The sequence below is a fragment of the Corvus cornix genome, chromosome 5 (genome assembly GCF_000738735.6).
Source record: "Corvus cornix cornix isolate S_Up_H32 chromosome 5, ASM73873v5, whole genome shotgun sequence".
NCBI classification, from domain to species: Eukaryota; Metazoa; Chordata; class Aves; order Passeriformes; family Corvidae; genus Corvus; species Corvus cornix.
Window position 1 is genome coordinate 32,621,232 of NC_046335.1, and position 23,229 is coordinate 32,644,460.

At 40.9% G+C, this 23,229-nt stretch overlaps 1 protein-coding gene across 2 annotated transcripts in view; it reads right to left on the reverse strand.

The window, feature by feature from the left end:
• Nucleotides 1–20,439, reverse strand: part of GPR176 (G protein-coupled receptor 176) — a 34,576-nt gene extending 14,137 nt beyond the window's left edge. Inside the window, exon 1 of one of the 2 annotated variants that reach the window (XM_010391168.3) lies at nt 19,323–20,439. In XM_010391168.3, the coding sequence (XP_010389470.2) occupies nt 19,323–19,551 (229 nt within the window). In that variant the 5' untranslated portion in view covers nt 19,552–20,439. The remainder of the gene's footprint in view (nt 1–19,322) is intronic. The other variant, XM_010391184.2, reaches the window with a different exon arrangement.
• Between the last annotated feature and the right edge of the window lie 2,790 nt (nt 20,440–23,229).

Here is a 23,229-nt window from a genome sequence, read left to right on the forward strand (position 1 = left end):
AGTGACTTGTTTGATTGGGGCAAATCAGCAAGTGGGTGCATCAAATCACTTACAGCTTGCTGTGTTTTCCTCCACACATATACAAATACATGCTCATTAGCAAAGCTTTCCACAGTTCTTGCATCTGTTCTCTGCAGCCATCTCTAAAACATTTCTTGTTGTGAAAGAGCCAGTAAATCCACAAATAACCAAGATGTTAGCTGCTGTTTCATTGAACTCTGCTTATTAAACATTCAACCCATCTACTGCTACAAACCAAGGCATGTATTACTTATATTTCGTCTTTCGTATTTTTACATTTCTCACCCACTTTGTCCCTTTTGCTTTCCTTCAAAAACTACCATGTCACACTGGTTGGGAATACTTGGATGACACATTTACATAATTGCTCCTCTCTTGTACTGAGTCATCCACTGTCAGCAGGTGAAAAGGTTTCGTATCTCCCTATGCCACATGAAAACAAGCAAAAAGTGAAAACAAACCAGCAATTTCTCTTGACTTAAGCAGATGAAGTAGCAACAAAAACATATGCCAAATATCAATAGTGATTTCAGCTCTTCTGTTAAGGGACTAAAATGTGTCCATTAACAGATGAAAACCTTTCATGTTGTGCCTCCATTGCCTGGATGTAGTATTTTCAGTAATAACTATATAATTAGTCTTGTTACCTTAAAAACAAACATGGACATACTTTGTGCCTTCAGGGGGAATATGAAGAGGAAGATAAAGATTGCATATTTTAGTCCCTCAAAAATCACTATGACAAATCCAAAAGGTCTTCCAAGATAGCAGAGACAAAGAAAAAGCTCTCGTTTATTTAACTACAGGGGTTTTGGCATACTTCAACTTGTGACCTTAATACAAGAAAAAGTAGTGGATCCTTTCCTGAGCCATTTAGGGATTTGTCTGTGGAGACCTGCAACAGAAATACCAAGATCAGTCTGAATGAAATGCAAACAGAAGCAAATATGTGTGAAAGCATCAGCAGAAACAATAAAGCAAGAATGGTTTATTAAAAGAATGTTAAAAGAATGTCATGAATGGATACTGACAGCAATTCTTAGACCACAGTAACAATATTACATGAGATAGAGGCAGTATAAACCAGTTCTGCGTTTTTTCTTGGTCTTGGTCAATTTAAGCTGTTGCACATGAAAGACTAAATTCTTCCTTACCACAGTGGTTTTGATAATTTTCAGATGAAACCTTTCAGAAGCGATCAAAGATTTAGTTTTCCTTAACCACACGTTATTTTTGATATGGACAACATTTCAGTTTTTTCACAGAACGGTTGGAGTTGGAAGAGACCTCTGGAGATCATCCAGTCCAACCCCCTGGTAAAGCAGGTTCACCCAGAGCAGGTTGCAGAGGATCACATCCAGACAGGTTTTGAGTATCTCCAGAGAAGGAGACTCCACACACTCTTATGGCAGACTGTTCCAGTGCTCTGTCATCCTCGAAGTAAAGAAGTTTTACCACATACTCGGATGAAATTTCCTGTGTTTCAATTTGTGCCCCTTGTCCTGTCACTGGGCACCACTAAAAAGAGTCTGGCCCCATCTTCTTGACATCTGCCGTTAAGATATTTACATGCAATGATAAAACATATATCTTCAAAACATATCTTCTTGATTCATTTGTGAGGAAGATTATTTCAATCTTGAGATTACTTTTATTTCACCATTATACTCATTTGTATCAGCAATAACCGCAAAAACAATTCAATAAATACATTCACAAATACAAATGTAAGATCACTCCACAACTAAAACAACACAGTTGTATTGTTTGGATTTGGGATGTGTTTGGGTTATTATTAGTATAAGTTACTAGACATAAAACTAGCACTGGAAACAAGAAAATCCCATCGAAAACATATGATAATTGAAAAAGAAAAAAAGTGGAATTGTTAAAAAAAACCAACAAACAGTAGTGTATATGGTGAACCATGTCATGTAACAAAATTACTCACAGGTTTGTTATCAAACTGTCATTGAAGTTCCAAAAGCAAACTATCAGCATGCTTACACTAAGAATGTACTATCAAAGAATCTTAAATACAAATAAATGAATATGTATGTGCATTGTTTTGCTCATGTTAATTCAATCTCAGTAGGGCATTTTATTCAAAAAGCTTATTAAGAAAAAGGCATTCCAGAAATTCTCTTCACCTAAGAGACATTGTAACAAACCATTCAGGTACTGAAGTGCCAATACAAGCATAAGTAATGCTTAATGAGGAGGTACTCAAAGAACAGCATAATCCACTGTCAGAGGCTACCTCAACTCTTGCTTATTTTCCAGTGGGAGACAACCCATTGTCAGTAACTGTTCAAAACAATTTGCTTCCAGATGTGTACTGGGGAAAACCACATGAGAATCACTGTGTAAACGTCAAAGGTAAGTTTAATACAAGCAAAGAGAAGACTTCACTGTGACAGCAATTTTAAATTGCCTAATTTTAATAATCTCTCATATTTTGAAAATTATATAAATACAGCAGGAAAAATAGCCACCTGTGTTCCAAAATGTCTTCAATAAGATGCTTTCATTTTAGCAAACTAGCATATGGATTTCTTTCAGATTCTGTTGAAGCGCTCCCTTTCTGTTTTTTAAAAACAAGGTATTTATTACTGACAGACTGCAACATTCCAGTGCTTTCCTAGAAAAATATTCTGCACAGGAAACCATATGACAACCCTTTGCCCTGTCCTGACAACCCACTCCTATGTACAGAGAAACCTGCGAATGCTCCATATTCATGACCAATTTGGATCTTTGTGCTAACATGGTAAGAGTGACACAAGCCATAATGCTGCTTTAAAAGCTTTCATTTATGAGAATTGCATTCAGAAACAACCTCTTTTCTAAGAGCACAATAGAGGAAGACTTCATCAGTCAAGTAAAGTCTTGAAATTTAAACACTATGTGTTCTAGACTGAAAGTAAAGAAAGAAAAAACAAAAAGCCCACAGCATTTTAGTGAGAGTCTGCAATTGCCTCCGGAGCCTACTCAATAAAAATTAACTTCAGAAATTAGCACTAAACGATGCAAAAAAAAAAAATCACTGCATCGGAACTCAGAGGCATTGTTAAAACCTGACTCGTTCGAGCATCGCTGGTCTGAGCTACTCGACGGAACACAGTGGAAGCTGCACACTGAGGAGAGCAAGGCATCCCAACCTGCATCCTAAAGCAGAATTTATGTGACTTCCCTGATTCCTCTAAAATTATTTTTAGTGGAGATTATTAATTTTTTTGTTCATGCCTCGCTGCTCAACAGCAATCAATCAAAAACTCCTGGTATTTCAAGGATGGAAAAGTTAATTTACCATTTCAACCTTTATTGGCAAAATATGCTAATAGGAATGGAACTGACAACTACAATGGTTAAATAAATTCTTCAGAAAGCATCTAGTGTAAGCATTAATAAAAAAAAAGTATTGAACTATTAATGTTTGATTTTTATATACATTACTGGTTATAAATTACTTATTAATAGCCTACTTAAAATAGTCTTAATCAGACAGTATAAAGCAGTAAGTATTGCCATGTGTAAATAGCCTTTCCTGAATTTAAATGGTTAGACTAAACAATGCATCCATTATTTCATATCTAATTCACAACATGTCTGAGGGTTTCGATTTTTTGCTTGTGGGTTTTTGGTTTGTGTGGTTTTTTTTTTTTTTTAAAGAAAAGCGGCTCTTCCAGATCAAACACTTGGCTAGTGATTTCTACCACAGGGGTCATTACGATATGACAGCAGTCATTTAGCTTTATTTTTTGCAATGTTTTGAAACAACAGACGTATCTGCCTGGGTACAGAAAGCTCCCTTACAGGTATCAGTAGAAGGCACTACTCTCTCAAGGCTGTATGTTTTTAATGTGACCTGATAATGATATTCTGCAACGAAAATGGAAATTAAAAGTAAATTTTATATTGCCATACACTAAGAGAATTGGGGAATGAACCAATGGACTATTTTCATTTTTTGGAAATGAGCAGACTTAATTGGGAAGCATTTTTATATATCCTATTTTTGCCATCCCACTGATCCCAGGCGGCCTGATTTATGAAGTAGTTGTAAAATATTTCATAACTAGCTTTCCTTTGCTGAGATGATAGTATCTCTGTAGGAAATGCAAGATTTACATTATAAACAAACCTACTCAGAAAAGATAAAACCATCACAAAATGCAAAACTGGGACCTGAAGCCCCTTTTCATTCTTGAAGCAAGCCACTGTTGATGAATTTGGCTGTCCCAGTACTTGTCTAGAGGAACATAATCACAAAGCTACACCTTACTGCCTTCACAACCGTGCTAAGACTATGGCACAAGTCCTGACAGGAAAGCAGGACTTGCAGGTCATCTCTGATTCTCCCTGCTATGGACAACAGAATGAAGGGGAGAAGATGGACAGTTTTCCTCTACTCTTTCAACTCTTTCATCAGGTTAATAAATCAAAGTAACGCAACCCATAAAAGAGGGACGCAGGTGTTTTTCTTTGAAATACAAAATGGGGGGGGAAAGGGAGAGGAAGAGACTGCCCCTTGTATGCCCATCACACATGGCAAGTCCAAATTCTGCTGGGAATATTAAAAGAGCATTAGCCTCCCAGAGACACAAAGTCAGAGACTGATCTGTATTATTCTGATCACCATTTTTAATTCTCTCTGCAACAAAGGACCTAAGCCAAGCTGCCAGCAGATGCTTCTTGTGTCAACAGCTCACTCCTCACATAACCTTATGTCCCCCCAGTGTGATCAGCATTGACAGACCCCAGTGATCCGCTCCACAGCCTACCAGAGGAATCAGAAGGCATTGTCTGGTTAAATTCCATTTCTTTCAAACATCATATTTAGATGAATGCTGTACATTGATAGTACAATTACCAGATTACCACTACTCTGAAAATATATAAAAACTGTCATTCAATGCAGCTGGCACTGAAATTATTCCCTTCCTCTATTCTAACTTACGTTAACTGATTTTTTTTACCAATTTTACATTGCTGAGAAACAGGACAAATGTTGAAAAAGAAATGTGCAGCTCTGCCTCATTGTCCACACATATAGGATAATTTTAGGGTAATTTTTTTTATTTCTGAGCATTCTCTATGACATTTAAAAGCATGAAGATTTACTAAGACTTTTCATGCTGTGTTTGTTGGCTACAAAAGACATTAGCAGATAATTTTTTTCTCTAAATACACTTTCTGCTAGGTGTTGTGTTTGGGAACACTATTAATTCAAATTACCTGTTAATTTTACACTTTCACCCTATTTGAATTGTTCATGGCTGTTTGGGCTTTTTAAAATACATTTTCAATGCCTATTACTAAAGCTATATGGAAGTGCTCTTCAGGTGAAGTCTTCACATCTTTTCAGAGGATGAAGCAGAAAAAAAAAAATCTCAAATTACCATTTCAGTACAACAAACAACAAGAATCATGGCTCTGCCAGGTAAGGAGAGGCAAAGATGGTATGGGAGGCAATCTTTTATTAAACCAGCTGCAAAAGCTGGGGGAAGAGAGAAAGAGAAGCTTTCAGGCTTAAGACACACCACTCTTGGACATGAGATTTGTTCAGTACTCTGATTTGTATTGTTTTTTACATAAGTTCTTTTTTATCTGAGTTAGCACAAACCTAGTAGGGTATTTCTTACATTTACTGAAATTCAAGTCAACAAAATGCAAGATAAAGCAGATTTATGAAAAATGTGAATAAGAAGTAATCTTGAAAGCTAAGTTTTGTGACTCTAATGATGCTGTCATTGAGACAACCATTGCATTAACACTGCAGCGTGTACACAGCTCAGCTGCTCACATGGAGTAACAGTATTTAGCTTTTTTCATAGACACTTTTCAGCATATTTACCTAAGAACCTTTATGCATGTGCCTTTAAACTTGATTTTATCTATTTGGATTGTCATTACACACAGTATCACACAGCTTGCAATCAGAGCAGGTGGAAGTAACACTCCAATGTAATTGCTTTTTTTTTGTACCAATGCAGGAACATCAAGAATTCTCTATTTTGCTTTCTGTGGACAAAACTGATTTATACTTTTGTGATCTTTAGCAAAAAAAATACATTGAAAAACCCACAGGGGAACATACAACAATCAAACAGGTTGCAGAAAACTCCCATATTCCTCATTCTGCACCTTACAAAACGGAATCTTGCATTATTTACTAGGCCAAGAGAGGTTTAGTTCTAATCACGTTAACTAAATTAAGGATAAGACACTGAAAATAAACTAACTTGATTAAAGGCAACCTCTTTTCACACTGGCAAAGTTGAAAGTTTACAAATTTACAGCTTTAACCATGTTTTCTAATGAACAAAATTTCATTTATCATGAAAAACCTATATAAATGCAGAAAGATGTTTTTCAGTACCAGAATGGCAGACCAACATTTCTCTTTTTTTAGAAGCTTTGAGGCACACCAAACTTTAGTAATCTATTGTAATAAAAAAATGTTACAAAATGAGCCCTCTCAGTACTGAAACATGCCACAAAGATTTGATTTAGCAAGAAACAACCATGAGGAGTCCAAATGCTTATTTCTTAAGCACAAATCTCATTTGTGACTTCATACTTTTGAATGCAAAGGTAAAACCAAAGCAAACTCCCATACTTTGTTGGTTACAGTTCCAAGGTCCAAGTTGGACCCATAGAGAAAAACTCAGATCTGGCAACAGCTCCTGAACTCAAATGTTACCGAAAAATACAGGCTGCTGTTCTTGTTAGCAGCAGTAAACAATTAAAATGTTGGCCAGTTATAAAGTCACATTTAGAATGTTTGAGCACTTTTTCTGTTCTATTTGGAAACATTTTGCTCTGTTAACTGATTTCCCCATAAATCTTCCTATGAAAACCTTCAAAAAAATTACCCAAGGCCTCTAGCATGAACTAGATCAACACATGCAAAAGCATATGACCTGGTATAACATCCCATAAAAGGGTGGCCAGCAGCTTTATTTACCTAAGATAGGGATTTACAGTAATAGCCGAGAACAAATCAGCAAAATGCTTCTTTTCCCAAGAGAAAAAGATATGGGAATGGCCCTCTCTCCTGCTGAAACATCACCAAGGCAAGCTACAACACCTATCACTTCCCTTAGCTTTTAAAATGGGAATGCAGACTGGGCAAGAAAGGCAAAAAACAGGCCATCTTCAAGCTGCCAGAAAGATGTTCAGAGGAGCACTAACCACTGCCACTAACATTCTCCATAGAGCTACAGACATACCTTCACACAGACATCATGTCATGTATTAACATGCACCCGTGCTGTTTACAGTTATGTGCAAAAGCAAATTTCACAAAGGCTGACTACGAGAGCATCAGTGGTCCCAGCTGGCCTCACCTGGGAGCCCCACGCCCTGCCCATAGCTCTGGCAGCTGTGCTCAAGCTCTGAACTGGGCACACAGTCCAGCAGGTGTGCCTGCCTCCTGTCTCTGGGTTGGATCTCAGACCTATTTCACTTTATTTTCCTGTTAAAGTGATTAAATATTGTGTGCTTCTTCCTCCTTAAAAGAAAAGGAACATCAAAAATATGGCAGAATTTACTGTTAACCTGTACAAAGTTTGGGGGCTTTTATGTTGACCAGAGAAGCTCCCTCTCTATTTCAGTTAGGGTAGATATTTCTATGGCTGGTTTTCCTAACATGAAAATTAAATACAGGAAATCAAAATCTCTCATTTGTCCTTAAGGTCAAACCAAGATTCCCCACTGCTTTACTGCACTATATGGCACTTTCTAGCATGTGTTCCTTGCTACAGTACAGTTCTATGATTTAATACTCCCTAATAACTACTAACACACTACTAGTGTTTGAGACTCCTATTACATGCTGCTGTTGCAGTAGTTACCATGCCAAAACCAACAAATCTCAAAAAAAAAAAAAAAAAAATCTCTGATTGCACTCAGTAGGTTTAGCAACAAAACAGTCAAAAGGCAACAGGAAAAAGGAGATGTAAGAAAACTCTTTGGTCTGCCTGCTGTCTTCTCCATAGACTAAGGTAATTTTGTGCAACTCACCTCCATATCTACAGTCGGATTATTATATTCCAGTTATTTACAGTCTTTGCATCCTAATTTAAAAAGCACAGAATTTTTTTTTTTTTACTGCATGCTCCTGTGATGATCTCAGTTTATAATCAATCTTTTGGGAACCCCGAAGCAGCAGCAAATTGTTTAAAAGACTTTGCATGTCAAGGCAGAATTGTTCCACACAGTGGTAGTATCTGATTAATCAGAATTACTAAAAGCACTCAACACCCAGCAGGGATTTTCTAATTAAGACCCTTCCAGTGTAGTGAACCATTTTTCAAATAAAAATTTATTATAAAAATAACTTGACTGAAACATGATAGAAGTGTGTAGGAAGGAGAGTGGGGGGATGTGGGTATGTGTGGGGGTTTTTTCTAAAACCAAAAGTATATGAATATTTAATTTCTAGAGTTTCCAAAGGTACAACCTGGCCATTGTCTACAATGAGAGACCACAAATAGGAGTATTGAGATAAGATCACAGTGTTCCCTAAGAAGCCATGTTATCTTTGGAAGTCACTTAGGCCCAATTTTGCAAAAGCCGAGGGTTCTTTGGGTGACATCCCAAGCCTGATCCTCAGCAGATGGTGACCATCCATCTGTATGGCTTCTCAGGACAGACAGCCAAAACTCACTCATAATTTCAAACAATTTCAACTGTATGAGTTTATATGCACATCACAACCATTGCTCCTTCTGCTACTACCTTCACATACTCTAGCTTCTTTTACTCTTTCCTTTGCTCTCTGGACTTCAGTATCTCTTTTCTTCTGCTGACTGTGTTTTAAAAAACAAAACAAAAGGATGTCTTTGCTGTCCTATTCCAGAGGCTTGTTACAGTCAGAAAAATTTTAGTGTGGTGGCGACTTATTCTTTTTTTCAAATTAAACTGCAGACATAGAATACTGAATACTTAATAGAATACTTAGCCAAATCTCACACAAACACTAGAGAACTGCAGTGGATGAAAATAAGGATAATAGATAACAATTTTTATAAGTGAACTAGAAGAACATTCTGTAATACACTATTGAGTTCTGCAGCTTTTTCTGTAAGTATAATAGTAATTCCGTTGACCTGTACATGGTGTTCCTTGCAATGTTCCCATTTCCTATTAATGCGTCAATGTTTGTGAGGAGTGGGCAAAATAAGCCTCTTTTAAAATATGGGCTCAAAATAAAACATGGACATGTCAGAGAACAGTATATGTGGCAACATCCCCCCATTGTTTCCTGATGATTAGTAGTCATATACACAGTGTTACTGTACACATATAGGTAGTTTCCCAGATTTAACTTAAGCAAGATAGAGACACAATGGATTTAAAAAAAAAAAAATTGGATGCTGCATCCACATCCAGCCATCACAGGGTATCTGTGCATGCCAAACAAAATAGGAAGAATGCTTATCTCTCTGTGGTGGGAGTACATGTAGCAAACAAAAAGGAATCAAACAGGGCAGGTGGCACAGCTGTTTTGCCCAGGAAAGACAGGAACAAGGAGAAGGTCAAACAAGACTGGTGAGTTTGGGACTGGCCTGCTTCCTTTGGTGGCCACATGCTTCTAGGTAAGTGGGAGTTTGCTGAGGCTACTCCAAGTGTTTGCCAAGAAACTACATCTTACTTCACTGCTAAGCACCTTACAAAGACACCATCCTACAGTACACTAGAGGGTCAGCAATCTTAGTCACTGAAGCAAGACAAGCTAAATTAATAAAACTTCTAAAAACTAACATGTTAAGCCAGCCAAATTCTGGAAAGAAACAATGCTACTGGCCAGAGCACAACATATGTGATTACCTGCTCAGGGGCAGAGAAGTCCCTAACTCAGACTGACACAATCCAAAGGGGTTGTAGCTAATGCTCCTCTGAAAAGGCAATGGGAAATAAACTGCCTAATACCACAAATGGAAAAGGCAATCAGACTACTCTTTTTTGGTCTAGATACTCCTAAAAATTACAGATATTAAACTGAAACAACAAAAACCACCCTACCTCTGTGTTTTCCACTCGTTAAAATTAATTTAGGCAATAGCAGAAGAAAATGTATTTTAGCCCCTTTTATGACTGAATTTTTTATTTGTTCTATGGTATCAAAGAAATTATCCACACGAAATAGAGGTACAACAAAAGTAAGGCCTGCTGGAGTATGGAAACATGCCAAGTGACACAAGGTTTGTGGACAAAGGTGTAAGAGGTTACACAAGAAGCAAGATCGCTTCATATTTTATCAGTCTTCTGGAAAAAATTCATGAGTTCTTCTCTGTCTGCTTTGACAGACAAGAAAATAAGTCAAAGGTGGTAGAAAAAAGCATATTAAAAATAGAGTCTCTGTCTCCCAAACAATTACAGGGTTTTTTCCCCCCTCCCAAGAGAACTGGCAGAACAGAAGGAAGGACTGTATTTGCCAGGATGCCACACTATTCATGATGGAGAGGAATGTCAATTACAGCATTGAGTATCATAACTAACAAACCATTTTAAAAGGCAGCAGTCCACAGCAATGTCCCAGCAATTGCCAATGACAGCAATACCATGAGCAGGGAATAAGACAATTAGAGCTCTCCCTGCCATCACCATTTCAGCTTTACTACTGCTTTCGTTACTGCCATAATTGCAATTTGCATTGTCTGGCTAAACTAATGCCTTACCATGGGAGGTTACACAATTTCTTATTCAGCCAGCCTTCCAGTCCAGGATATTTTCCTCATTGCAATGTTTCTATGGAAGCTAGCTGACTACAAGGCAGCAGTTCTTCTCCCTGCTTCCAGCTGCTAAATCTAATTTAAAGATGCTAAAAATAAAAAAGGCTTACATGTAACAGTACTGTTCAGAAGACAAGAGGCTGTATTTCCTACAGGGAGAGCATTTAACCAGCAGTGAGATGAAGGGAGGTACAATATAATAATTGTTTCACTAGTATTTCTGCCATTTGAAAATTTTCGAGCAGTACCTAGCCCACTACCAAAACATTTTGACAACTCTTTCCTCATTGGATATTGAGACAGCAAGTTAGGAAACATAACATGGAAAAATCCCAAGTCTTTTGGCATCCAGTTTAGCTACTGCCCCAGTGACCACCCATACCAGACACCTAAGACTATTTAGAGTAATTTACAAATTCTGTCATGGGCCACGTGGGTGCAGGCACCGAAAACAAGTACAAGAGGAAAACAAAACATTACTTTGGCATTATGGACATTTTTCCTTAAATATATACATGATGTATATAAAATCCACTTTTGGTTTTCTCTGCAAAGCACTTCACAGTGATATTCCCATTAGTATACATCTCCTGTATGATCTCAGAGCCTCATCCTAACCAAGTATCAAAAAGAAGTGTTTTGTAGCCTATATTAAGAAGTATGATTACAGACTCACCTCCATGAAGATGAAGGAGCAGAGAGATGGCAAGTGTGGGAACCTCAAAATCCTACTCAGAGAAAGGAGCCCCTGCCCCAAACCCTCCCCAGAAAACAAGGCCATTTGCCAAAGCCGATAATACAGATTTTATTTAACGATGAACGTGAGGTAGAATGAAATAGAAGAGGGAGGGGGACCAGTGGAGAGATCAACTAGAAGATGGTCACCACCTGCGGACCCAGTGATATTCCATTGGTTCTTCTTCACCCTGGGCTTCTCAGTGGTGGGGGTCCCAAGGTCGTTCAAAACTTTGCTGTTTATACATCCTAGCAAACAAAGGAGTTAATGCTCATTGACTACACAGTTCTCTTATTCTATTGGCTAAATTATTTCCTCGCCTCTAAGGCTAATTAGTCCATGTGCTTAGTCTTTCTCTTCTTTTGAGCTGGTGGGCTGTGAGTCAGTAGTTGCAATCTGCTCCTGCCAGAATCACCTTTTAGGGAATCCAAGCTGATTTCAGCACAGTTGCCGAGTTGGTTTTCCTTGTGGCTTTGTGTCCATTAACAGTGATAGATTCTTCTCCCCAAGCTTTCTTAAGATGCCCCTAGGTCTGAGATAACACCTGGACAGTAGTATCCCCTTTAACTTATCTCAAGTTCCCACTATACTGGCTTATCTTACAGTCCAAGCTCCAGGTATTCAGCCATGGTGGTTTGGGCAGGAACAAGTGGAGGAGACCAGAGGGAAAATGAGATAAAAGCCATCCATAAATTGGCACTTGGTTCATACACTGGTCTGGCCATGCCCTGCACCTGATCAGCACAGTCTGTCCCACCTTCTCATTAAATGCCATTTCCAACTCTTCTCATGGGTGAGGGGCTCTCTCCTCCATGGACCTGTGAGGAAACAGAAATCCAAGTGCAGTAACTGGGGGAAGACCATGCGACATCAGGGCTGATGCATCAGGATGGCAATGCCTGGAGAGACCAGAGAGTGAGTATTTGTGTGGGTGTGTGTCAGTGTGTGATCCTGACTGAACATCAAGGCAGACCAGCCAGCAAGTAGGAAACACTCAGGAGGTAAGTGTTGGCATGGCCATAGGTGTGATCCAGGTAACCATGGGGGGACAAGAGGGCTATGAAAGTTGGCCAGCAGAGGACCAAGAGCTCCAACCCAGCTACTGGAGAGAGCCATCTACATCTGTGTGTCTGTGTGTGAGGCAACTGGGAGACAAGAGGATCCCAGGCCAGCTACTGGACAGACTGGGAGTCTAGGACCAGCTACTATGGAGTGATCCATATTGGCTTATATATCTGTATACTTAAGTATTTTATACTAATGGGCTTTCATCCTGAGCAGCCAGAGAAGGGAATAGGATGAGGCCATTGATACTCCTTGTGTCTGCCTGAATGCTGCATCTTCTCTCTGTGTCAGTCTGTGTGGCTGCTTATGGATAATAGGTATAGATGGATCATGTACATGCCTGCCTCTTGGGAATTCGTGCTCAGCCTTGCTAGTCCTCTGTTCTGATGACATGGGGCTGCAGCAGGTACACCTCTATCAGCCTACAGGATTCAGCAGCACTGCCAGCACATTCTGTGGAGATGTATACAATTTTTTAGATCTTGAAAAATGTTTCTAAGTGGCAAGCCTACTTTTTCCAACATCACACAAGAAATTAATTACTAAAGATTAACAGAATAGAATAAAAGCCTCGTTTAAATGCTTATGATGCCTGCCTAATAGCAAGCCAATAAATGAAATTGTAACAGAACTAACACTATTTGAAATTCTTGCTAAGTGCGTGGGTTCATTCATGCCTAAAATGCTAACTTACTGCCCATAACATCATTACAAAATCTTGTATCTAGATTTTCACTGAAGTTCGAAACAGTCGAGTGATATACACCAGCAGGCATTTCAGCAACTGTAACTCACAGTGAAAAGCAAAACATGACATCCAGTCACTTAGTTAAAGAGCTGTGGTTCATAGGTCTCATTAAAGTGTTCACACAGTATGTGTGTGACAGTAAAATGACAGTAAAATGACAGTAAAATGACAGGTATGAATCAGTTTCTCCCTAAATAGTAGCAGTCTACAACTTCCTCACAAGAGGAGGCGGAGGAGCAGGCACTGATCTCTTCTCTGTGATCACCAGTGACAGGACCTGAGGGAATGGCCTGAAGCTGTGTCAAGGAAGGTTTAAGCTGGATATCAGGAAAAGGTTCTTCACCCAGAGGTGTGGTTGGGCACTGGAACAGGCTCCCTAGGGAAGTGGATACAGCAGCAGAGTTCAAGAAGCATTTGGACAATACTCTGGGGCACATGGTGCAATTCTTGGGGCTGTCGTGTGTAGGACCAGGAGCTGGACTCAATGATCCTTGTGGGTCCCTTCCAACTCAGGATATTCTGTGATTCTAGGATAAATAGGGATCAGTTTAACATCCTTGACATACATGATCATTAGAGACACTGATTAACCCCCCCAACACATGTCTGAGGAACTCTTCAGCACACAGTATCCCCACAGCATCAGGCATGTGCATTTCAGGTATAAATCACTGCATCTCATGCTTCCAGGCTAGGTAAAGGGCTGTTTTCCCAAAGCCTCTCTTTTAAACGGCAGCAGCAGTGCTACCTGAGGGGCCGCTCAGCCAAATCCGGACACAATGCCTCTGCTGAAGCTCGGGGAGAAGAGAGGTCTCCATGGCAACAGGGGCCCCAGCAGTCTCACAACCCCTCTTCTTCATCTTCTCCTAAAACTCGATTTTTCTTCCAAAGAGAATTGCTTAGTAGTTCAACTGAACACATATAAAAAGCAAAAGCATAACATCTACTGCAGATAGGCTTTACCAATGCACATCCTGAACTGAGCTTAACTGCTGCACAGTCCATGACCCCTGAGGCTTAGAACCAGCCATACAGAACCACAGGGGAAAATTATTACTACAGTGTTATGATACTGCAATATGTTATTACCATGCAATTATTACATGCAACCACCACTCATATCATCATTTGCCTGATGCTTCTTTTTAGACTTGATTTTCAGTCACTTTTTGCTTTGCCAAACTTTATTTCAGCTAATCAGCAATTAAGTTCATCTATGCAAAGTGCCTGGTTAAGAAGATTTCATCTAAGACACTTATTGTAAGTGTGATACCAGTGAAACAGAACAGCATCATTCCCATCCCCAAACCTTTTTGTTTCTTCCCTTCAGATGACTCTACCCTTTTTGTGGGCACCACCATAATTTTTTTATTGGAGGTCTTGCAGACGTGACCCTCATTCTTTAAAAATTCTCTCAGTCTAGCCTTGAATCACATACCTGCAGTATCTTTTACTGCAAGATTCCCTGCTCCATTCTGTATAGAAGATGCCTATGGCAAGCTTTACTGGTAGCTATTCAAAGACAGGTATTTATTCCTTATGCTAACGTACATTTGCCTTTACAAGCATGTTACCTAGGCTGCCAGTTACTTCAGGTTTGTACCCCAGAAGGGACCTATCCCTTTACAAATTAGTTGCTGCAACAATACCCTTTTACATCTCTCTGCAAAGATATCAAGACAAGGAGAAGAAGATCAGTTTCAGGGGCAGAGAGAGACTGGGAAATCCTCATGAAAAGGGGCAAGCCTGTCCTGCAGGACACTGGGAAGGCAGCAAGGGTTCAGTTTGCACTGCGGTACTGGATATCTCTTTCACAGCACATCATTTTCCTTTAAAGCATGGCTAGAAATCAGGAGGTAACCAATCTAACCCATGGCTTTCCAAGAAGTGCTAAAACCACTGAAATAGAGTTGAAACTTTAGCAGAACATACTCAGCTTTTCCAGTTAAATTTTCTTCTGTACAGGACAGATTAAGGAAGACAAAAGAGCAAGTAACATAGAGCCTAATTCCCAAAACCTCAAATAAGGCACTTATCTAAAAGGTCTGGGAAAGTTTCCTGGATTTGGGATTATGTGGGATACAGTTAGTAAAAAATGAATAGAAAGTAAGATGCATATTCAGTCTGGGGAGTAGAGACTAGCAATGAGGACATCTCTTTCTTGTTATAATTTGCATCAATTTGTGTGTGTGTGTGGATTTTTTTCCTAAATGTCCAACAATCTTTTTTTTAAAGAAGAAATTCGGTTTTATCTAGCATGAAAATTGTGAACATATTCAAATAACCTCAGGAACAAACGCTGATTCTCAGACCCTGGAAATACAAAAAGAACAGAAACCACAAACCACAAAAAGGGGGAATTTAAGTTAGATATTTGGAAGAATAAACTGTGAGGGTGGTGAGACACTGGAACAGGTTGCCCAGGGAAGCTGTGGATGTCCCATCCCTGGAAGTGTTCAAGGCAAGGCTGGATGGGGCTCTGAGCAGTCTGGTCTACTGAAAGGTTTTCCGGGCCATGGCAGGGGCGTTGGAAGGAGATGATTTTTAAGGTCTCTTCCAACCCAAATGCTTCTGCAATTCTATTCTACAATTCCATAATGGGATATAATCTTACCTAAACCTAATGTGACATGAACATTCAGTTACACCAGTCAGTAAAAGCATAACTCATAAGCTCCTCCATTAAATTGCAGTGACTTTATATGCAAGTAAGTAAACTGTGGGAAAGTCCAGGTTAAGAGTGAGAGAGCCGAGATCCTCATCTACCTCATAACAGTTACTTCTGGTCTTTCTTTCCCTTCTCCTGAGAAGGTGCTATTGTCCACTCCATTTCACCCATCATTTTTATCTCCCTTTCAAGCTAAGCTCACTGTGCATACTGGTTCCAAGAGCTCTTTGAAGACCCTCTTCATTTCCCAGATCTCATCCCACTGCTCGCACTCAACGGAAAGCAGTTGCAGCCACCTTCGGTGACCTCTCCCCACCAAAACTCAGAAGTAACACACTCTCTTCCTTCTTTCAAAGCTAAAGTAACGATTAGTCTCTGCAGACTGATTCCTTCTAATGGCAAGAGGAAAATATGCCTTGCAGATCAGTATTGCTGTACTCCTATATTCACTACAAAACAAATCTCAAGAATTTCCTTTGATAAAAAGAAAGCTATTAAAAATGTAATCACTTGGAAAAGGAGCCTTATATCATCCCAAGCTCAAAACAAAACAAAACAAAAATTGATGACGTGCTTTCAATGTATTTAAAAGTAACCATGAAAAAGAATAGTTTGACTCTTCCTTGCCTTCAGCAGGTATAACAAAACACTCAACACAGCACTGTTTTGTCATATCACAGTGAGAACTAACACAAGAATTTTTCCTAGTGTTCCAAGTCTGCCCACAGGTCTCAAGTAGGGGTCTTAAATGGAAGAAAATGAAACCATAGCATGCATCTCTCTCACAGCTGACAACATTCTTCTGTACAGCAGGTACCTAAATTAAATTTGCAACACCGACCGTGACTCTTCCCTCTTGCAGGACCTGGACTTCTCCATGCCATAGACTCCTGCTAATGTCAGACCCCTGTAATCATTATCAAGACTGAGTCATATAGGTTTGTTCCCTTTCAAGCTTAAACTAAGAATAATTTCTTCCTTTAAAACAGTAATGCTGTTTTATCAACAGCAAAGTGGCTTGGGCACGCACTGATGCTGTGAAATGTACAAGTTGCACATCCACCCAAACCAGAAAGGATTCAAACCCACACATCCTACCTCTGAGGGGTGTGACCCCCATCTCAGGCTCTAGGGAGAAGGATAGTCTTATCCACCTACTGAAGGGCTACCCCTCTGCAAAGAAGAACCTGGGACTCACTAGAACAAAGAACTGCTATTCTGCAGCTTAACTGAGGGGCTCATCTGATGGAGAAAAGAGAGGGACGCCACTCATGCTCTAAGGACCATGGCAGAGAATAAATGATAATTAACAGTGTTTGTGCAAGCATTAAGTGTGAGGTAAATATCCAGTTGTTAACCCTTGCTGATGCAGAGGTACTGTGCAGCATGCGCACATGCAAAACTTTTGGTACGTATGAGACTTGAGCACACAGGCACCAAAGCCCTGAGATCTTCTGGAGATGTGGCTTTTTTCCATTCAGTAACAAAGAAATAGTAGTACATTTATTGGGTTGATAGGGGAAGACATTTTTAAAGACTCCAAAGTTTTCAGCTGTTATGATAGTGTGTATCATAAATGGCTTAAATTAGCATTTCAGGGACACAGGGAGACGAGAAGCGAAGGCTGTTTCAAAAAAATAGTTAAAATTGGTTTCCATCACTGTAAATTCACAAGGCCCACTGCTAACATTTGTCATTGGACTAGTGCATTTTCATGATTTAAAAAAAAAAAAAATCATTTCCTCCCCTGTTTAGCTCTTTGATAGGCCTGGAAAAGTTATTGATCTGGAAGTTTCATCAGCCTCCCAGCCATCCAATCAGAAATAAACCCCTTGTGACATGTTGAAATCTTTTCCCAGTTCACTTCTTGAAAACAAATTGCAGGAGTGCCAAACCATAACCTGTATTAGTCTTTCAAAATTTCTAGCTGTAGTTATTTTTTGGTTGGTTGGTTTTTAAAAACTCCTAGCTGCTGAAGGAATGATTACATGATAATGTCTGTTTTCTTCTTCAAATAAAATTGGAGGATCCATACTCATTAAACTAAATCTGGACATATGACTCAAATTTATTCTCTGAAAGGTTCAAAACCCAAAAAATAAAGAACTAAAATTCTGACTTTTCTCATCTAGTCTTGTTGTTTTAGGACACTATTTGCTGGCTATTGTTTTGTGACAGGTACTATCCAAAATACAGGAAAAGACAAGAGTACCTATGATGTTAATAGTATCCTTTCCCCACACTATGTGCTAAATAGGAAAAAAAAAGCAAGAACCATGAGGATTACCCCCACTGCACAGAGGAATAATTGATGCCAAAAGACTCAGGGATTTACAGTAATAACCAGTAAGTGCACTGTTGACTGGGACTCGACACTGTTCCACAGCTATGCTTACCGTCTTCTTAGAAATTATTTAAGTGATATTGCCAAAAACAGGTAAATGTTAGAATTCATTACCATGACCACAAAAATGGATTTTAGCATTATTGAAGATCAGGAAAATCCAAAACAAATCCTTGATAAAATGAGCCAATGACCATCAGCAAATTCCGGCTGAACTCCCTTAAGAAAGCTGGACGTTTTCTCAATCAAGCCCTGTGTGTAAAGCTTTGACTGTTTGAGATAGTAGTGACATTTTACTGAAATTCAGCTTACTTTTCTCCCAAACAGTGCTAACTTGACTCACCATCAAGCTTATTTTGCCTTTTATTTTTTTTGCTAAGAAATGAACACATATTCCTAAAAAACAATTTGCTACAAGCATCAAGAAAGCAACTGTACACACTTTAGTAAAATTATATAGCAATAGCTTACTACCACATATCTAATCTATGATCCCTACTGTAAGGATAATGAGTAGGCAAGGTTGCACATGGTTATACATATTTACAGTATAAAGTACTTCCAAAGGATTTATTTAAAATCTGCGAGACACAAATACCAAATTACTGCAAAGTGAAACAGAAATTCAGCAAAACTTGTTTAAAACCCTCCACACCCTCTTTTATGTTAAAGAGAACAGATCCCATTGCAGCTGAAAATAAGCGTAACCAAACCCATTTAATTTTTGCCCGTTTACATCCTGTTGTAAAAGATTATTTAGTAATACATGCATCTAATGTATAAGTTCTCATCCGTGACGAATACATTTTAGAGTAACAGCTTTTACACATCAAAACCCACAAGGAACTTGAAACCATACGCCTGAGGACCAGAAATGCAGTAAGACGAGTCACGAAGGCAGTCAGTGATGCCGGTTACCATTTGGTCTGCAGTCCCTGACCGCAAGGATGGGAAAAAAAAAAAAAAATCAACAAAGAACTCCAGCAACTCTCACTCACCCAGCAAAGAGCCCACGAAGATGACAACCTGCACGGTGGTGGTGAAGTGCCGGTAGCTCTGCTCCTCGCCGTGCTCCTCGCTCTCCACGCCGCCCGCCTCGCTGACATTCCCGCCTGCCACACCAATCTGCGCGGCCGAGGCGTTCCCCAACTCCAGAGCGCTGGTGACAGCCTGGGACGGGGCACGGTCGCTTTCATTCATCAACACCCAGCTTCTGTCGTACCCCATGGCGAAGTTCCCGCCTTCCTTGCTGCCACCTAGTATCACAGGTTGTCCAGCCCTTGCCTTTAGCGAGTGAATGGAGCCCACAGGCACCAGGGTGCTTCTGATGATAAAGCCCGGTCTCTGCCTCTCGGAGGCACCTTCACCACATTCCTGTGTCCCGAGAAGCAGGGCTGGCTGTTCGCGTTTCCACCTTGTAAGTCATGATAGCCGGTAAAGAAAAGCAGAAAACAAGCCAGGCTTCTCCTTCCGGTCAGCTGTCCCATAGTTTTTGCTTCACACCGCCACAGGTCTCCTCAGCATATTTTACCGCAATAAGCGAGAGAGGGAATCACGGTCCCCAGAATCACACCCCACGCCGCGGCTCATGTTCCCACCGCCGCCGAGGGTCGCGGCGCGCCTGCCGCACACACGCACGCACGGCCACGGGCTCACAGCACAGCACAACCGGCCTGCAAAAGTGGAGGGGCCACGAACTCTGTCCCCTCGCTCCACTCTCAGCGTTGCCGCTGGCTTTGCTCACAGCCCTGAGGGAGGAAAAGCATGGCTTTCCCTGTGGCACATCTGCTCCCGCTCTCTCCTCTGCTCCTGCTCTCTCCTCTGCTCCTGCCCGCTCTGCCCGTGGTGAGACAGGGCTCCCTCCCGACTCTGCGCGGCGCTGAATGCCGCGAAGACCCTACACAGCGTCCAGACAGGCCAGTGACTGCTCAGTAGCTTCCCCTGCACTCCCGCTATTTCTCGGGGAAAATGAATTGGGGTTTGAATCGCAAGGCGGGGACGCTCGAGCGTCCAGTGAACCGAGGCGGCTCCGTACGATCCCTGCGCGCCCCGCACTGAGCGCGGCTGGCAGCGGACACTCCTGCTCGCTTCGTGCTCCCACATCCCGACGCGGGCGCCAAGCTGCTGCGGCCCCGCGCTGCCGAGCCCCGCGGCGACCCCGGGCCGGGGCAGGAGCCGCAGCCCCGCCGGCTCCCGAGGGCGGGCGCGCCGCCATCACGTGGCCGCGGCGCTCGGCGGCGCCGCCATTTCGCTCGGGGGCGGCCAGGAGCGCGGGGGCGCGTTTTAGACCGGTGTGTTAAAACAGGTCCCTAATCCTGATGACAGGCTTTCAAAAGACGGTGATGGGTTCTAGATATGCATGTTACTTGTTAAAATAGATTTTTTTTTAATGTATAATTTTCCAGAAAAGCTCTTCAGGGGACGTAATAAGTTCGGGCATTGATTGTACAGAAGGTGTGCATCCATATAGTGGGTACACGTTTGCCTTTAATTTGAAGACTTTAGGGGAAGTGCTAGCTAAAAATTAAGCCAAAGAGGTTTTTTCAGACACTGGACAGCCAGTCTGGAAGTGCCCCGGGAAGAGGAGCTATCCACGAGCCCAGCCCCTGCACAGCAAGGCTTCCTCAGGGACCCCATGTCCATGAGACGTATCCCAGTGACATCTGCCCAGTCTTCTGCGATGTGAACTTGGGTGATCCAGGACAGAGCTAGGTGCTGTGCCATGGGTTCAAAGACATTTGCTGACCACAGGGATAGGGAACTGCCATTGTCCCATCCCACCATAGGTCCTGGAGGCTGTTGGCCAAGCCTCTTCTTGTACCTCCGTGTGTTTGGGCCCTGCCATTTGCAGCCTCCTCTCATTCCTCTGGGAGCTCATTGCTCCAGCCTCTTTCCTAGTAATTCATGTCTCTGACTCACTCTGATTGTGGCCTCAGAATCACTCATCCCTCCTACTTTTCCTCTCACCCATAACTCATTCACCTTGTCCACCCAGTCCCATTTTTCCCCACTTTCCCAGGCAATAATCAGCAGCTTTTACCATGCTTTCCCCTCATCTTTCCTTTCCTGAGACACCTGAACAGGTTTCTTCCTCCTTTTTGGTCCTCCATCATTCTTGTGGCCAATCTCTGTAAAGAATCTGACCTCAGTCCCTTCACCTCCCAGCCACCTGCAAGGTGCTTTTCCTCACACAGCCGTCCCTTTCTTCAGCTCCTCCATGTGGGATGATAACCAAGGAGCCAGGCAAGAGCTAATGCTTACTGTCTACAGGCTACACTGTGTACCCTCTACATTGTCTTTGCATCGATCTGTATAGTCAAGAAAGGATGAGTTGGCTAAAGGAAAAGGTCCTGTAGAGATAGCGTGATCCGGGTTTGACTTTCGAATGGAACAGAACAGAAGTAAGTTGTACAACTGGACCTTTAAAGGGCACCAAAGCCAAAAAAGAAATGTTTGCCTGATTAAAAGTCATTTAAATATTAAAACACTCACACCTGCATATGCTAATAAGCTTAATGAAGTACATACTACCACATAAATGACTGTATTACTCAACTATCTGCTTAGACCATGTTACAGATAACCTAGCAGGAGGGGGATCAGATTGGGCTGTATGTAAGAAGGGTAGACCTGTTAGGAGAAAGACCCTAAAAGACATTAGAGAAAGTTCACAGGCTACTCTCCTCCTCCTCCTTCCAAGTGGAGGTGCTGTGTTAGTAAGTGTCTACCTACTATTATTATTATTACTATTATTATTATTATTATTATTACTACCCAAGTTAACAATGTTATCATAAGAGCTCTACCACAGCTAGTGCATTTATTCTGTCTTTGTATTTCTGTTGCTTCAATAAATCTCATTTTTTGTGAATCTGTGCTTGTGGAAGTTCCCATTGAACACAACCAGACATATAATGCCAATTTGGTTATAATCAGAATAAGCCCAGCTGCACCCAGCCCCTCTGATCTCTGGGGACCAGCTGGAATGCAAGAGGGTTCATTTTCTGCCAGATTTCTTACTCTTAACACTCTGGACCCTTCCCCTTCCTCCTGCACTTCACGTAGGAAGACTGACTTCTCCTCACCATGCACATGGGGAAGTGAAAGCACATTCTCACAACTCAATTACATTTTATTTGCTTGAATTAAATTTTATAAATTTTAATGTTGTGGGACAGAGTTTTAAATTTTGTCTTAAATTTTGGACGGGAAGCTTCTGTCCAGATGCAATGTGGCACATGTTTGGGGCAGGTGGATGTTCATTGTATTCCAGTAAATCTGTGCTGAGCATGTGAATACGCCCTCCAGTAATGTAATTTGGTTTAGTTCTTGAAGGTTTTCACAAGGTTAGCTAGCAAAGCATTGAATAAGGTTCTCCTTCCTCTCTTCCTTCCACCTATCAAATTTTCACACTCCTGCTGAAGTGCAAGACTTTTTAAAATAAATTCTCAGAATGTTTTTATTATTATGTTATTTTACTCTTTCTTCTTGGAAGCAACAAATCATTATTAATGTAAGTAATTACGGAAAAAACATAGTTTGAGGTAGACATCTGGTCTAGAACATTTCATCTTAACTGGTTAAAATTTTACCAAGTCACGAAGTAGGGCAGCTTTAAAAGGCATGATGTTATCTGTCCCACCCACTGCAATACAGTGTAACAGGGGAGAAATCTCCCATGTGCTGGGCGGTGTGCCTCACACCACGTGCTTGGGAAGTATAAACACATAATTTCTGTTAAAGGAAATTTCGCTGACATTTCTTAATTACTTACTGCATCGAGTCTTCTAATTGGCCCTTCTTGCTGTGTCTTTGTGCGGGAGAGAAGATGAATCTGTGGCCTAGACACTTTTATTTCCAGTTTTTAACACAGGGAAACTTTTTATACAAATTGATAATGAGAGC